Source organism: Aristolochia californica, unplaced genomic scaffold (genome assembly GCF_029961685.1).
Source record: "Aristolochia californica isolate CCGP_79_NKW_82.1479 unplaced genomic scaffold, dmAriCali1.0.hap1 SCAF_11, whole genome shotgun sequence".
NCBI classification, from domain to species: domain Eukaryota; kingdom Viridiplantae; phylum Streptophyta; class Magnoliopsida; order Piperales; family Aristolochiaceae; genus Aristolochia; species Aristolochia californica.
Genome location: NW_027181782.1, coordinates 548,146 through 566,143, shown reverse-complemented (window position 1 = coordinate 566,143; position 17,998 = coordinate 548,146). Strand labels below are relative to the sequence as shown.

The window sequence follows — 17,998 nt, the reverse complement described above, 5'->3', positions numbered from 1 at the left end:
TGATACTCGGGTTCCGCATACTACGATAGAAACGAGAGTGAAAGAAGAAAACGGAGTTTTAAACTGCGAGAGAGAATCCTGAAACGACAGTTTAATGACAAGCTGATGAACAGTCCAGTCCGTTGGTTCAGCTGATAGATATCATTGAGGATTGCTACAGCCATATGACACAAATTTCACGTCTAAAACTTGCAATTAAGCTAAAAGCACGCCGGCATTTCTTGCACAAAGGTGACAATCCTAAAGCAACGGAGAATGGCAGCCGGAGCCTTGGGGAATAGCAAAACTCGTTGCCTGCATTAATAGATAGGATAGAAGTCACTAATGGAAAGAAATTACCCCATGAAAGTGTAAAGCAGATTTCCACATTAACAGCAGCAAGTCCTGAAGAATTCACGGTTATTTCCTCACCTCCTCAAGAAGACTGATTCCATCCCCCATAGTTTCCTTCTTCAGCTACATTGTATCCCCTATCATTTCGTTCCTACGACAACGAAGGAAATTTGAATTTAGAAAGTCCTACAAACAGCAAATTGTTTAACTGGCTTGGATCAACTGAGTGGTTGGATTAGACATGTTCACAGAAGCTTATTTTGGGTTCACGTCACGAAAAAGCAAGATCAGCACTGTTAAATCAAGAGAAATGGGAGAGCAATGAACCTCTGGGACAAATTTGAGACCTATTTTGACCTCTCCACGATATTCCTCTTCCTTGACGACATTGTAAGCAGCTGGTGGAATATTTCCTTCAAGAAACAATGGCTCTAAAGGAATGCTGTGCATGTATCATGAATTCCAGGAAACAAGTCAATAGATACAAAAATAATTATAATAAATTTGACTCTAATAACGGTGATGTCGTTCTGCTTAAACTGCTACGACAAAACACCAGCTTTTGCTCTTTACAATTTAATACTGTTACAAGTTTAGAAGGATAAATGATACTGTATCAAGTTTACGAGAAGGGCCTACTCACGTTGCTTCACCCACATAATCATCCTCAGTGCCAGTATCACTGTCCATTATTTTGATTTTGAGATCAGAAGCCCCTTCAGAAATGGTAAACATGAAGGTTTCATTCCATTCAGGATCACTTCCTTTACCTGCAGATTGGCCCCAGATCTGGTAAACTATGCAACTTGAAAAGATCCATTAAAGCCATCAGATGGTCACATAAAGCAGACTAAACATCTTAGAAGCAAGAAAATGGGGAGCTATCCACTCCAGAAATGACATTCACGGTATCTATTACTCTTAAATCCAACTTGATCTCACTGCGGTTCTTGGTTCCTTCAACCCTAGATCAGAACTTAATAACTATTTTCATAAGATGCTGAACTGATAAATGGAGCATTTATAGACTGTAATGGACAGGAGAAAACCTGATGCAACACTGCTTTTCTGTTCCTGAGAGGTGAATGTGAGAATAACATAAGGATCCATGTTACCTGTTCCAACAAGCACATAATCTTAATAAGTAACGTACATAATTTGTAGTTGCAACTGTTCCTATTGTGACCTATGCTCAAAATTAATGGTGATGATGGTGTTTAAGGCATAACAGTGAATAGAGAGCTGCAAGAAAATTTATCTATGTGTGTCTGCGAGGAAGACACATCTATGATGATTTTGAACCTGAAATTCAGCTTCAAATGCATAGCATGAATTAATTATTATCTGTCTGTCTGTCTAAGAAACAGAAAGAGAGAGAGAGAGAGAGAGAGAGAGAGAGAGAGAGAATTAGGGAAAAGTGATCTTTTACGTTTATCAAAACAAGTCTGACAACAAAAGAAATAAAAGAAAAAGAAGAAATAATACTACACTGGCCATACCACATGATGATGATGATAATGTAAAAATGTTTAAACCAATTGAAGTAGTTGATTGTACCAACTCAAACAAACAGTGAGCATTGAATAAATGATCACAACTGAACATTAAACATCACGTAAGCTAAGAAAATTTATTGGCTGCAATAGAGGTCAAGTTACATATTCTAGTTATATCTTGATTACAATAACGGTTTTAAACAACTAGAATCTTGGCTGAGAGATAGTGAGAGAGAGAGAGAGAGAGAAGAGTGGTGACTACAATATTCAAGAAAACGATACTTATATCTCAGTCTTTTTCATATTTTTCTGAAACATTTGCCTGACTGAACTTTGCTAAATTTAGATCTTGAGAGATATATAACTAGAACTTAACTGAAACCCAAATTTTAAACGATGAGTCACAAGAGACTTTATAAGTAAATACCATAAATCTATGTTACAAAGAAAGAAAAAGACTTGGACGGAAAAATCTGCTACGCACAACTCTTGAGTTAAAAACACCATTAATGTAACTCGTGCGAAAAGTAAAACAAAAAGTGAAGGGAAACTGAACTACTGAAGCGAACCATAGATTAGAAACATGACAGATTTGGTTGGGTAAACTTAAACATTTCCGAGCCAAACTGAAGCAGAGAATTAAGTATTAATAATAATAAGTGCCCACATAACAAACTGTCTTAGTTACGATGTTTAGGAATTGGACATTATCTTAAAGACAAAACAAAAGCCTTTTAGAGACATTTTTCAATAGAAAAGAGGAAGCAGTGACTAGAACTTACAGAACAGAGAGTAAGAATAGACATTAAAGACGAGGTCATTAGTTATATAGTGAAGGACAACAGAGGAAATTATGGATCTACGTGCAATCTTAAACCGTTTTCCAACTATGAAGATCAGAAGGCAAGAAAGAGATCAACTACGACACTTTTTACAGAGAAGGTTTTCCAAACAATACAACAAGACAAAAAAAAAAAGAACAAAAGAAAAAGAAAGATTGCCTGGATTGAAAAATAACGGATATCCATAATGAGAACTCCTCTTTATATGTCCTTATAAGGTCAAAGATATCACTAGAAACATTCTGTCGAAAGGATCTTTGGATTGCTTCAAGTTGCATCTAGTTCCCTACGTGAGACTGCGGAACCTGGAGATCAAAGATCTCGATATAATCATAAAAATCTTCTACCAGAACAAACCTAAAGATACGCGGCCGATCTTTCCGTATGAAGAAAAAAATCGAGCAGCATTAACGATCAAAAAGAATAAATGGCCTTGTCCTACCGAACCGTCGTCACAAGTCCACATACCACAGTTCAGAGGTACGAGCGGAAATGCTCCGACTCACAAAAATCCTGGACTCAATCATTTTCAAAATCCATATTAAAAAAAAAAAAAAAACCGAATCAGCCTTGAAATAGTCGCTCAAACATGATTCTTTACCATGCTGACAATTTCCAATTCCATACAAAGAAGATACTACAAAACAGAGAGAACCGATAACGGTATCAGAACAAGGATCACCACGGATCAAACCAGTAACCCACTAGACAATCGCACCACGAACATTCAGAAAGGTCACGACACGAACATTTAACGCAACGACTATACTGATAAATCGCTGATAACTTACACAGGAAATCGGTGTTCTCGAGGCCTTTGGCAGCGATGAGAAGAACCTCGAGCGTCCCCTCCGGCATCCTGATCCGATCTTCGAATCGTCGCAGAGAGGATAAGCAAACTACGCGATTTGAATCGTCTCTCTCGCTCCCTCCGCTCGGAATTGATTTCGCTCTCGCGGAGCCTCGGACCCAGGATTTGAACAAGAGGTTGACCGAGCAATTAATACCTGATGGTAAACGCGGCGAAAGGACTCGGCTCAGTTCCACAGCCGAGCCAAACCTGTCACAGCTCGATTCGGCTGGACTCATCTTGGTAGGATGGTAAGTACAAACTCTACTTGTACATTTTAATTCCTCTAAAATGTGGTCCACTCGAGAAGTCCCTAGTACAAGTAAACAATTAAAAAAGGTACAAGTAGCGAGTGAAAATGCAGCTGACTAGTAAGCACGTGGTCGCGTGATCCGAGGCGATTATTATTTGACGTGGGCCCACGCTGCGTGTACTTACCGCTACTACCTTCTCCTGTTTTTACGTCCCCATCCCACCTCCCTGGATGGACATCACGAGCATGGTGGAAAGTAGGGATGACATGGAACCGAGCCGGTTAGTGAGTTCCGGCTCGGTTCAATTCAGTTTATTTGATCTCCAACTCGATTTGTATATTTTAATTCCTCTAAAATGAGGTCCAGAAGCGCTTAGTAGCGATTGAAAATGAAGCTGACAAGTAAGCACGTGGTCTTGTGTCCGGCGAGTGATCCAAGGCGATTATTATTTGACGTGGGCCCACACTTCTAACCGGCTACCACCTTCTCCTTTTACGTGGCCATTCCACTGCTCTTGATGTTCATCATTAACTTCGTGAGTTCTGGCTTGGTTTTATTCAGTTTATCTTGATCTTAAACCCATTTCTCAATCTAAATTAGATTTGTTTAAGTTAATGAATGGAGCTCGACCGAACCATGATTCGGTTCAAAAGTTCACAAGTCGGCTCATTAACTTAACGGAGACCCAAACATGAAAGCAGGAGTCGGGAGCGGGAGGTGTCTTCAAAACACTTCAACTCGTCTTTCATTGATGACTTCTCGGGAATCAAGGGAACTGGGGCATTCCATGTAGATGCTATAACATGTTCCTCATATGTAGTTGAGTTTAAATTACTTTTCCTTTAAAGTCAGGGTTGATGGGGTTGAGGAGGAGCACCACCTCCAAGTAGGCCAATGGCTTGCCTCACGGTGGCAGATGATCGTCTGGCAGTAATGGAACCAACAACATTTCTGTTTTGTCATCGTTGCCGCGATTCCTATGTCGAGTAGTGGTTTTTAGTTGTCCTTTCTTTGCTTGAAAGCTATCCTCGCTTCGGGAAGGAAAAAGACTGGCCATTTGGGTACGCACTTGAAGATGTGATTTTTTTTTTTTTTTTATCTTTTATATTTTTTTGTTTTCGTGTTGTGTGCATGTATCGAATAAAATGAGGTTTTAGTTTACAAATATAGGTGGGAGCTTGATTACAATGTTAGGCTCCAAGCCTAGTATATATATAACAATGTGATAAGAGGTAGGGTTTCATATGGTATGGTATAAATATAGGTGAGAGTTCAAACTCGAGTTTGAAATATTTAAACTAAACCCGCCTCAAACATAAATAAGTTTCGGCTCGGTTCGATTCGATGCCACCCCTAGTGGAAAGGACCTACCTCACGTATTTGAAGTTATGAGTTGGACCATCCGAGTTGAATCAGAACTTAGGGTCAGCCCAATGCGAGTCAGGTGGGGAAGGGAGGCATACACGAGAATTGAAGGAAAGAGTCTGACTCTGATCCGACCGCCGTTCCCAAGCAAAGTCGACCCTGCCGAGTCGCGAGTTTTCCCTTTCCGCATGCATGGCGGGAGAATTTTCCAAATTTCCCGTGCTCCAAGTTCGTTTTTGGTTTTTTGTTTTCCTCCCGCGTCTCGTTTTCGTGGTTCGGCCATTGTTATTTTCAGCGTTGCAGATTCGGGTCAAGTGCAGCTGCGGAGAAAGAGACTGCCGGGAGTGGGGGATCGTGGAACTCCATGGCGTCCGTCAGCGATCAGATCTAGAACCTCGAGATCGGACGATTGTGCCGTATTTTTTCCGAGGATGGCCTCTCTTATTCTCTGTCGCAAAAAACTTCCTCATTCCTGGATCAAAATTGAAAATTCCTCCTGAATTGTTTTGTCTTCTAGTCATCTGCATTTTCTTCGTGATTCATTCTCATTTGAATCTTCCGTGAATCAAATTGATCGTTCTGCGAGTTTTTTTCGTTTTTTTTTTTTTCCATTCCTGTCTACCTGCATCGATAAAAAATAATCCAAAAATTGATTTGAATCTTCTGTTTTGCAAATGGATTAATCTAATCTGGCTCGGTAAAAAATTATCCTAAATTTGTTTATTCTTTTAGTTATTCGATTGGCTTCGCGGTTCTTTCTTCGTAATTAATGTAACACATCAATCTGCGAGGGTTTTTCCTTTTTCTCAATTTCTGCTATCACTCTATTTACATCGATTCTAGATACTCTACAGATTGATTTGAATCTTCCGTAATTAAACGAACAGATTAATCTGCATCCATAAAAATTTGTCCTAATTTGGAATCTTCCATGGATCAAATACATCAATCTGCGAGATTTTTTTTGTTTTTGTTTTAAATTTCTGACTATTTGATTTGATCTTAATACTCTACAAATTGATTTGAATCTTCTCTATCACAAACGAATCCATCTGCTTCGATAAAAAAGTTCTTCTAAATCGCTTCCTTTTCCTGTTGTCTGCATGTGCTGTGTGATTCTTTCTTCGTAATTTGAATCTTCCCCATAATCAAACAGATCAACCGGGGACGTTTTTTTTTTCCCCCTTTCGTGGTTATTTTCCTCGAACGAAAATACTATACAAGTGAATTTGAATATTCTGTATTACAAATGTATCAATCTGCATGGAGAAAACTCTCCTAAATTGCTTCTTCTTTTAATTATCTGCAATTGCTTTGTGATTCTTTCTTCTTACTATGGATCTTCTCTAAATAAAATCTACGAGGCTTTTTCCTTTTCTTTTCCATTCCTGTCTATTTACTTCGACAAAAAGCTCACTAAAAATTGCCTTTATGCTCTGAAATTGGAATCCTTTCTTCCTGATCTGGATATTCTTCATCACAATGGATTAATCAACGGGGGTTTTATTTCTCTGTTTTCAATTTTTTGTTCTAGTAGCAGTATATTCACTGAGGGCAACCTTTTTATTTAGGGACTGGGACCCAAAGGGCAGAATTGACATAAAACTTAGAAATTGATGTAATTATTGATATTTTTGTGGGCATTTAAGACTCTGAGTAGAGGTTCTATTGATACTCGGGGCCTGGCTAAGCCTAGCGGGGAGGGGAGTCCTAGAATTGACTGGGCTGAGTCGTGAGTTTGTAATGCACATTGGGCTTATTATATTTTTATAATCTTATTATCTTTTCAAGCATAATTAATTAATTAATATAACCTAAACCTTTTAAAGGCATCCAGTAAAGAACTTTCACTCTATCCTTGCCTTTAAGAGAGATAGGTCTTGTTCTCCCTCCCTTAATAACGGATGGGGTTAATCTCATATTCCTCAAGTGACTTTAATTTTTTCTTGAAAATTCTTGCTTTGACCTACAAGGGTTCTTTCCTTGAAATTGACCGAGTTAAATCGGGATTTACTTATGTGTGTTTTCCGAGTCGGATCCGGTGGCCTATTTATTTAACCCGTCCGGTTCAGTCACCAGGACGCTGTTGCTTCCAACGGAAGATTGAAGATTTTCCCTTTTTTTAATTTTCAAAACGAGACCGAAAGGGCCATATATAAAAATGCCAATGCACTCGCATTTTCCCGCGAACTCGTCGTCTCTCGATACCGGCCTCTGCAGAAACCTAATTCTTACCTCTCCGGTTCCTCATGTATTCGCCTCTCTGAGGAAATCCTCTCACTTTCTTGTTTCCTGCGTGGCTTCATTGTCTCGACTGTTGTGTCGGGTTCTTCTTTCTTTGTTGAGGTGCGTATCGTTTTTCGGCCTCTGAAGGGGGACTAAGGGAGATCGATTGAGGTAAGCGGACATTAATTGGTTGTTTATTGGATTTTTATGGTTTTAGGTCTCGTGGTTTCGTTGTTTGATCCTTCCTTCTTCTTTTTTTTAATGTAATTTGTATTTGTATTTTAGATAGGGCGTTTAATCTGCGGAGTATTTTTTTTTTGGTTGGCGTTGGAGGGAGTGTAATGGATGAAGTGGAGGCAGAGGAAGTCGTTGCTGCGGGGTCGAGCTCTTCTGTTTCGGGAAGTAGTGTTGAAACTCCTGTTTCAAAGCATCCACAAGCGTAAGTATTCTGAGGAGACGGCTTGCTCTTTATTGAATTCACTCTGAAATTTGGACCTTGATTTGTAGAATTCATGGGTCGATGTTAGGAGCTAGTTAATTGACTGAATCCCTTGTGGTTTTTGCATGTTATAGTCGTAACTTGGTTATAGTCGTAATTTGGTTGCATATTATTTATGATTAACGACTTTGCATTAACTATATTTAGTCTAATCATCATTTGTTAGTTTGTGTAAGGTTGCAGGATTCTGAATGTTTATTGGCACTCGTAGACTAGTGTAGTCCTTGCTTTCAAGGATAGTTGGTTTATCGTAAGGAAAAACAACGCATATGAACATTATTACTGATTACAACACACCATTTAGTTTACTTGAATTAAGATCATGGTTACTTAGAAATGACTTTTGGAGACTTTTTCGAGTTGGTTTGAGTGGCTATCTGGAAGTATGATGTTAGTATACCTTAGTTAGATTTTGCCCAGAGCACTTATAGTAGAAAGTTGCCAATTTTCTTGGTTCATTACATTGATTAATTATCAGAGAGGGGTTTTAAAATTTTTCTTTTTCTTTTTAAAGTTTTAACATTTCATGATACAATAGTTGCATCTTGTTTGCATACCTGAATTATCGGATTTTGAGTTGTGGTATTGCCTTCATTTGTTCCGGCCCTTAATTCAAATTCAGTATCTTGAATTGTTAAAATTTAGGTAAGATTTTGGCTCAAGATGTTATTGTCGCTTACTCTTGTTCAATGAAATTAGACCTTGTTTAATTGTGTGGAACATGCAAATTGACATATACATGTTCTTCCTTTAGTAAGAAATTAATAAGCTGGTGAAGATTTCTGAAAAAATGATTAAAGGAAATGTGATAAAAGAAAGTTCTTCCTTCACCCTTCTTTACTCCTTTTGGTTCATGGTCAGAATATGGAAGATGATTTGACTTTTAGTAGATATTCTTCCATGAAATTTCTGAAAGTGCTACCAGATCATGAAAGCTCCTCCTTCTGCCAAAGCTAGACAGAGGCACTGCTTTAAATTTTTACTTTTGATCTTTTATTTAAATGATCAATTTTTTGCTATTCTATAATGAGATCTCTCACATTTTTTGGTGTTACACAGATGCTGCTGCATGTTTTATTAGAATTTCAGATCTCTTGTTCATCTTTATGTAGTGGTAACTAGCAGCTTATGACATGATATACTTATTACTTCTGTTGTTACCTTGTTTCTAGGAGGATGACAGGTCCAGCCAGACGATCAACAAAAGGAGGCTGGACAGAGGAGGAGGTATGTGGTTTCATGGTTCACTATATTATTCACAAGTTTTGGGGTGGTGTCTAGTGACTGTTTTACTCGACCTGGGTTCGTTTAATAGTCAACTGGTGGAAATTATAGGTTCTCTGTTCTGGTTTTCCTTTGGGGAACCACACTTTAATATGTCAATCTGAAAAAAAAAAAAGGAATGAATGGAACAAACAAGTCTTAAACCTCGTTATCTTTGTTTAGTCTTTATTATTAAGCTTATACTTTTTCTATTTAAAATTTTCTGGGACGTTTATAATTTTTTAAATAGTGAATACTATCTTGACTTCTTTTGTACTTGAAGCAGGATAACAATCTAATCAGAGCCGTTAAGTTTTATGGAGGGAGAAATTGGAAGAAAATAGGTATACGAATCACTTGATTTTCTCAAGTTTGATCAATTGTTGAATGTATTTAACTGTAGCTTTTCACATTTCAAATTTATCATGTTGTAACAGCTGAATCCTTCCCGGGTCGAACAGATGTTCAATGTCTGCATCGTTGGCAAAAAGTTCTTAATCCAGAACTAATCAAGGGACCTTGGACTAAAGAGGTGCAAATTTTCTCCCTTTTCAATTTTATTTTTTAAACTCTCTCTCTCTCTCTCTCTCTCTCTCTCTCTCTCTCTCTCTCTCAATTTCCCTATAGCATCACACTGCATTTTTTATGTTACCAAATATGTGGTACACACTACAGTGATAATACTTAGTAGGCATATGATTTTCTGATGTTCAGGATGATGATCGAATCATTGAGCTAGTTGCAAAGCATGGCTCTAAAAAGTGGTCTCTCATAGCAAAGTCCTTACCAGGTCGCATTGGCAAGCAATGTCGGGAAAGGTAAGGTGGATGCTACTCCTCCAGGTGATGACCTGCAGCTGTCTATGCATGCAGCTAACACGTTGAATTTTTTTTACTCAAAAGTTCAACTGGTGTTCTGCAAGTATACATATCCTCTATGTATTAATCATGTGCAGTTGACTTATGAAGCAGTTTGAGAAGTATGCATTAGCATTTTTCTTCTATTCTCTCTCTACTTCTATCTATGTATCTCTCTATCTCTTTCTTGCACTCTTGGTCAGCATCAGTTTATGTAGTTTCCTTCTAATTGCTTGAAAATGAGATGTAACTTTAATTTCCTTGTTGTGTTGTTAACTTTCAACATTTGCGAAATTCAAGATGTGTTTCTTGAGATGATTTATTAGTCACTATAATTGACTGGACATCTTTTTTTACGAACAATTAATTGTCTTATTACAAAAACTAAAACTGAATTTATCAGGTGGCACAATCATTTGAACCCTGTTATAAAGAAAGATGCATGGACTGAGGCGGAGGAAGTTGCTCTTATTCGTGCTCATCAAATATATGGAAATAAATGGGCTGAGATTGCAAGGTTTCTGCCAGGAAGGTATCACATGTTCTTGAGTTATTGCATCATTACATTTATTTGCTCATGTTTGCTAGCTTATCAGTCATTTACATGTTTGCTCATGATGCATATTTACCTGAAGCTAATTCATTTTCTAATATGTAATTGTGTAATTCTTGGCTTCACAGGGCTGATAACTCTATTAAAAATCATTGGAATTGTTCTGTGAAGAAGAAATTGTGTTCTTATATAGCTTCCGGACTTCTCAGTCCATTCCCATGTGTTGCTCATAATTATCACAATGCATTAAAAGGAAAGGGGGTTGCGGCATGTAAACACAATGGAGATTCATCTTTCTCTTGTGATCAGAGCTGCTGTCTGAATGGTGATGCTGCTTGTTTAGACAGTTCAATTCCTTCTGCTACTGGTGGAGAAAAGCAGCATTTGAGTCAGAGTCGACTGCAGATAAGAGCTTCTGAAGCTTCTGAAGGGATAAAGAATTTGGAGAATTTAGAAAAGGATATGGATAACCCAAATGCCATTATGAGTAGCCAAAGCTGCACAATACAAGAAGATGGGGATTTGTCTGATGAATCTGGTGGATACTTGTCCTCTAAGCCTCCTGATGGCTCCTATGGAAGCTTGACGCTGAAGTCCAATGAAACCATTTTGGTGGTTGATGCTGACCTCAGACATACACCAGGAAAGCTTGAGCACAAGCCTGGTGACGAAGCTGATCCCTCTTGCTTTCAACTTAGGAATTTTACTTTGTCTCTTTCTTCTTCCTCTCCAATGGTTGAAACAGAGCTTCTTTCAGAAAATTCAAACTGTTGTGTAGGAAACAAAGAGATTGTAGATATTGCATCTTCTGTTCCTACCAAGGATTCTGACATTGTTCAAGAGTCTCAGCGATTTGTAGAGAAGAGTACAGGTGAATCATGTGATACTTATTCTGATGCTGCCAGTACTTCAATCATACATGTTGCTGAATCCTGTGATATCATTCAGCCTGGGGAGTGCAATAAGGTTTCTTATATTCCTGAACAATTTGAAGATTCACAATTTGGCCGATTATGCTATAACCCAGTTAATTTGACAAATTGGGATGTCACATTGCCTAACTTTAAAACACTGGAGAGTTGCAATGAATGGGAACAGAATCCAGTTTATTCTGTTCCACACATTAGTACAGAAAATACTTATTTCAGGGGAAGCAGTTCAGAGTCCATACTGCGGACTGCAGCGAGGAATTTAAAAAACATACCATCAATTTTACGAAAAAGAGGACGTGAGACCTCAAGATTGTTGTCAACTGAGATTTCCAAAACAAAATCTGCCAGATTTGATTTTAATGGTCTACCGGCAGTTAGGTGTGGAAACTATAGCATGAGACCAGAGTGCTGGGACAATCTCAATGTTAAGCAGCTTAGTATTTCTCATCACGATCCTCTACATGCTCAAAGAGATTTTGCTGTAAAATCTGTAGAAAGGCGGTTACAAAATGAGCCTGATATGGAATGGGAGAATGTTAATGCCAAAAGTGCATGTACTGGTACTGCATGCAATCCACCTGGTGTGAATCTCTTGTAAAAGTGAAACTTGAACTTATTTCTGCTGAGCTATGTCTGGAGTATAGTCAGACTGTCTATGCTAAAATTGGTGAGCACATCTACCTCCTTGTTTTGATCATATTTAACATGCTGGTAGAAAATACAGTGAATAACCTCTTTAAGTAATTTTATATGTTTGTCATGTATCTGATTGTTTGTGATGAAATTGTTTACTTGGTGAATTTCTACTTTTTGTTGCAGTTTTTTTTTTTTTTAAATGTTAATTACATATGCACCGACCTCCTTCCTCCCTGGTTGAAACTTGAACTTGAGACCTCACACTTGAAACCCTTCCATAACTTTTCATAAAAACTCAATAATACAGTCGCTGAAGATCATATGTTCCTGAAATTGAATCAAAGCTAGTAACTAAGATATACAATTAAGGTGGATCTTCTGTCAATATGATGCAATATATTTGCCTTTGGGCTTATTGAAATTGCTTCCTTTATCAAAATAAAAATAAAAATGATGCAATATGTTTATTTTATTGTTATGTTCTAATTTTGCATCACACTTTTTGATCTATACTATGTTTGTGGAACTTAGTGTCTTCTCACCATTTGCTGCCTGGTAGATAGTAATAATGCATGGTGATTCCTACTTTCTCTAGGTGTTTAAACAAAGTTCTGCAAAATCTTCTGGTTTCTTGTCAAAAAGCTTGAGGATCGATTCACCATGAGGAATTTGTTAGATTAACTTGTCCATCTTATTTAATTTTGCTGTTGTCTGCCATTTTAAATGGAGAATTCAGACATTCAAAAGTGTTGCTTTGTCAGTGTGACTCCTGCAGAGCTGTGGAGTCTAATTTGTTATTGATGGGGATAAAATTGAGACTACTTATTCCTAAGTGGGTATTAAACCCTGGTCATCCTAAGTATTCTACACATGGTGGATGGTTTCTGTGGTGCCATCCTTGATTTTGGAAATGAACAGAGACCTAGTCGTGCAATCAAAATGTTTGTGATACAATTGTTATGCTTCCACACTGTTGACTAATGGGAGATTGATGAAAGAGATGAGAGATATTAGATGCATATTTTCTGAATATTAATCCTTCCAACAGGTACCATGGTTCATATTGGGAATCTATTTCACAAAATAATAACACTAGATATTTATTGCTTGCTTTTTCCCACTGAATTACAGCAAATAGGATCTTTCATTTTGGGAGTTTACATGGAATATGTAGGTGCATTCAGTCCATGTGTTTATATCTTTCTTTTGACAGTTGATAAGTTTGCCATGATTTTTAGTGCATTATGTTTTCTTTTGATATCATACTTGATGAGCATTTGAGGTGAATGGAAACCTTTTTCTATTAGTGTTGAACACTATTATTGACAGTTATTTCAGGATTGTAATGTTAGAAAATAGAGTTGTGTTTGTGAAATTAAAAAAAGACAGAAAAAACAGAGATGCAGAAGAGAAGATTAGAGCAAGAGATGTACTGAAATTTATTACAATGAGTGGAAGCAAAAGATACTATTGCTCTATTGGATCTTTTCTTGAGCATGACGTTTGTTTTTCTTTTAATATTCAAAAAATTTTAGCTGGAAACTATTCCTAAAGGGCCAAAGATGCAACTCTCCAAGAACTGAACAGTCTATTTACAGCTTTATTATGACTATCTAAAACTGAAACAACCAGTAGGAAAAAAATTCAAGCAGCTAGTTCATAAGAAGATTTTCAGTTGTTAATCATAATAGAAGGAAGCAAAATAATCACCATTACAGAGAAGTCGGTGAGACTTACGTAGAACTTCCTAATATGAAAACTGTCTTGAAAGAAGACTTTGATCGACATGAAGGACCTATGTAGGGAGTGTAAAGTTGGGTTCAAGGCCCATCCCAAAATGATTAGCCAACTTAGGAAACTTTTTTTTCCAGCTAATAAATTCAAGATCTTTGTACTCACTAATATATGTAAGACTATTCCTTAACACTCCCCCTCATGTGTAGGCCCTCTTTTGTCGCTCTACAAGTGGATAATTTAGGGGTAGACTCTCTTTTGTGATTCTACAAATAGATAGTTTAGGTGTAGGCCCTTTTTTGTGGCTCTACAAATAGATAGTTTAGGTGTAGGCCCACATATGAGTACCTGTTCTGATACCATGTAAAGTTGGGTCTAAGGCCTATCCCAAAATGATTAACCAATTTAGGAAGCCTCTTTCCCAGCTAATAAATTCAAGATCTTTGTATTTACTAATATATGTGGGACTAGTCCTTAACAGGGAGGATCATTCCTGACTGCCTAAAGATTAAAAAATGCTTAAAGCAGGAATTGAGGAGTTTGCATCTCTTTCTGGAATAAAATTTGTTTTTTACTAAGATGTGTTTGACATGCCCTTCTGCAGACACTTGCTAACAGTCTCAGGATCTTTTTTCAAATGCTATTTAACTAAAGACAGTATCTTTCATTCTTTTCTAGGTTGTACAGTATAACGTGGTGAAGACAAGTGGGGCAGATTCAAATGTAACCTTGGGGGTCAATTCTTCTCTTCCCATAGCTCTTGAGGTTTGCACTTTCTTCTGCTGATGTGTCTTCTTAATGAGTCGATTCATTACTGGTTAAGTTTTCAATTGATCCAAACAGTCAGATTTTAGATCCTCGGTTCATGTCATGGAGGGGACCATACGGGCTACTTTTCTGTCATGCACGGGTCCTCGTGCTCGCATGAACAGTGGTTTGCGCCAGGGGTGGCACAGGCTCCTGTCTATACTTTTATTTCCCTGTAACGTTTTTCTGGTTAGCCATTTTTCCTTCTGGCAGCTAGTGACAAGAGGAGAGATCTTACTGTTAGAGCATGTAAATCTAAACAACGGGTAGTTATACAAGTGATTGCCTACCTTCTCTGTAAATTCATCATATGTTCAAATTGTAAAATAAAAATAAGCATGTGTTAGCAACTCCATGATTGATGTGGAGTATTTTGTCACCGAAAATTCTGAGATTATGGTCTTCCATCGTCTGTTGTAATTCCCCTCCTGGTTTACTCATTACTGATCAACTGATATATAAGAACAGGACAAAAAAAACATCTTCAGATGCAGCTTGGATTAAAATCTGCTGATTCAAAACCTATTTTTGAGAATGGTTCTGATTGAGTTCTTGCATGCAGATACCTTCGAATCAACAAAGAAAAATTCAGCTCAGTAAACTACGTACTTCCCCACTACGTTTAATCTATAACTTTACGGAAACACTTCCTGAAAAGCAGATACCTTGGACAAAACGCACGCCAAGGATTAAAAAAAAAAAAAAAAGATTACAAAAAGCTCAAAAGGTTGGAGCTAAGAAACTTAAAACTTCAATCATGACAAGAAAAAAAAAAAAACTGTTAAATTCTTACATGCAGATCAGATAAGAGCGCAGGCTCATTCACTCCTAGTTCTAATATGACGACGAAAAGTGAAGAACACAAAAAGGAATGAAGGAAACCGGCAGTGAAGTTTCTGACAGAGAATGGAAGGAGGAAAGGGAGGAGTTTCTTGGAAGGGATGTCGAAAGATTTGTCAGATCAAAATCGTCTGAAAGAAACGAAACCCAAGTCGGATATCGCGGGATTCCTGTAAAAAACTAATCGGTTTCTGCAGTAAGGAAACGGACCGTTCTTGCTTTGTTCCAGGGCAACAGACTAAGATTGCCATTGGATGTGAAGAGAACTACAGGAGCCACGATCGGTTCTCTGTAACTGAACTCTTTGCTGCTTTCAGTTTTGAAACTCGGGATTTTTTCAAGAAGCTGGTTTTTCAAATCGGATGAAAATGAAGGCTGTTCATTCATCGGTCCTGACCATCATTGATGAAACTAGTTACAGTCCCGTCTGGTTTTAAAAACACTCACACTTGAGTCTTCGTCCTCACCTGATCTGAGCTTGAACAGGACTGCCTTTTAGCAATAGTCATCAAGGTGAAATACAATAACGATATTACTAGTTTACTACAAGATTTCTCCTGCAAGTAACTAACCAAAAAGTCATTCTTAGGAGAAAATCAAGTAAACTTCCACCTCTTCAATCATATCTACATCCTCTTCAAATCATTCATACTCAAAAGCCATTCCCTCAAATGCTGCATGAAACCTGCAAATTATAAACCTTGTTCGTGAAGAACTCTGACCCTTCTAATCATCCCTTCAAAAAAAAAAAAAAAATTGAAATCTCAGTCACCCCAAGTCCACATTCAGTGTCCACAATTAATCATCAGATCATCCTGTATCTCTCCCACCTCCTTAACGGAGACCGCAGCATTAAACCGCCATTAAAACAGGAGTTGCAATCCCTGTAAATAACAGCTCATGCAAGTGTCACTTCTAATGCATTTCCTCGTAATCATCTCCAGTTCAGGGAACCGTAACCGAAACTTGGGGGCCCCATTGCACGGTCGACACCTGGGCACACCAAACCGGCCCCCTAGTTTTCGTCCTGGTTCATGCAAACAGAGGAACCTTCCATTTTTAGCACCGTTGGCATTTACAGCCCAAATGGCTGCGAGAACGCAGTGTATATAAGAAGGCAGGGTCGGGGAGGCTTCGTCCATGAAAACCCAGAAAAGAGGTTGAGAGAGAAGAGTTGCAGAGAGCATTTTCATGGAGCTGTCTGGGTCTTCTCTGTGGAGGAAAGCTAGGGTTAAGGTTAGTAGTTTTAGGGTTTTGAAGGAGCAGAGGGCAAGGTTTTATATAATCCGACGCTGTGTCTTCATGCTGGTGTGTTGGAGGGACGGTGGAGACTAGATTCAGCAGAAAGAATGACGGAGAAGAGACTGCAATGGAAGACAAATGAAGAAAAGAGAAGAAATGCATGAAGACGAAGATATCTTACCAGAGTTCTCATTTTTTTACAATTTTCCTTTTCAATACAGGCTTTACATTTCTTCACTGTTTGATGTTTTTCTTCAGTAAAATGCCTCATACTTTTCTTTTTTCTTTTTTATCACCATTTTTGTATCATTTGATCTTGAAGTTTAATATATTGCGAAGAAATTCGCAATTTTTCCACCTTGTCTGTGTGTTGGAGGAGGTTTACTTTGTTCAAACAACAATGTCATTAGAGAATCTGATCTTATTGTTTTCTCGAGTGTAATCCTCTTATTAAATTTTACAAAGAGAGCTAAAAACTAAAAATGTTTGCTTTTGATGTTATAGACTGAACTTCAATCTTTTACATGAAGATTACTGCTAATTATCCTTCTTGATCATTCTACTCCATATAATGATTTTCACATTTGAAATGCACTTTGCAAGGGCTTTATAGGGAGGTTAAACCCTAACTAATCCATCCTCTTTACAACGGTTAACGGCTAGGGTTTCGTTAATTAGCTTAGACAGTCTCGATTATCATATATCATTCGCATCACTTCGATTAATATTTTCCATTTTAGAGGGTGGTTACTGGGATTAGTAGTAAAAAACAAGCATTCTCGCGATTAACTGCTAGGGTTTTGTTAATTAGTCTTAGATCGGTGTCAACCCTCATTTACTTACCTTATTTGTGGTAAACTCTGCATTTTATTATCTTATGATTGCTCTACAAATAATTCCAGCTTTTACAATGCAGTTGCTTGCAGGATTATTGGAAGATAAACACTAAATCATTTTACTCGAGTAAGGGTTCAATTTTAATAGGTGGAGTGTTTAACTCTTAACTTGCCTTTCTTGATCAATTCAAAAAAATATCTTTTCTTCAACCAGCATTTTGTTTAATTTGTTAATGGCATAAGTTTATGATTGTTTGAAGCATGTTAATGCCTTTTACGGGAAACTAAGGAAAAATATTTTTAATAAAAATACGTTTAAAGGGATCGTTAGTACCTCATGTTTCATGGAAACACTTTTCTAGTTGAATTTTTTTATAAAATCAAAATTATATAATTTTCCAAGTAAGATTTTCTAGCTAAGATGGGCTTGAAA

The 17,998-nt window shown here is 37.6% G+C and overlaps 2 protein-coding genes across 2 annotated transcripts; one reads left to right on the top strand and one right to left on the bottom strand.

The window, feature by feature from the left end:
- Positions 1–38: 38 nt before the first annotated feature.
- LOC137943929 (elicitor-responsive protein 3-like) lies at positions 39–3,631 on the bottom strand. Its single transcript, XM_068789372.1, has 6 exons — positions 3,463–3,631; positions 1,383–1,448; positions 977–1,103; positions 661–775; positions 412–484; positions 39–294 (listed from the first exon to the last, which is right to left on the bottom strand). Exons 1-5 carry the CDS (start codon positions 3,527–3,529, stop codon positions 416–418), a joined length of 444 nt encoding a protein of 147 aa, XP_068645473.1. The 5' UTR covers positions 3,530–3,631; the 3' UTR covers positions 39–294; positions 412–415.
- Positions 3,632–7,449: 3,818 nt separating this feature from the next.
- LOC137944597 (transcription factor MYB3R-4-like) lies at positions 7,450–15,027 on the top strand. Its single transcript, XM_068790285.1, has 9 exons — positions 7,450–7,537; positions 7,652–7,805; positions 9,038–9,092; positions 9,415–9,472; positions 9,566–9,660; positions 9,843–9,946; positions 10,389–10,517; positions 10,667–12,137; positions 14,519–15,027. The coding sequence occupies exons 2-8, from the start codon at positions 7,708–7,710 to the stop codon at positions 12,066–12,068; spliced, it is 1,941 nt and encodes a 646-aa protein (XP_068646386.1). The 5' UTR covers positions 7,450–7,537; positions 7,652–7,707; the 3' UTR covers positions 12,069–12,137; positions 14,519–15,027.
- Positions 15,028–17,998: the final 2,971 nt, after the last annotated feature.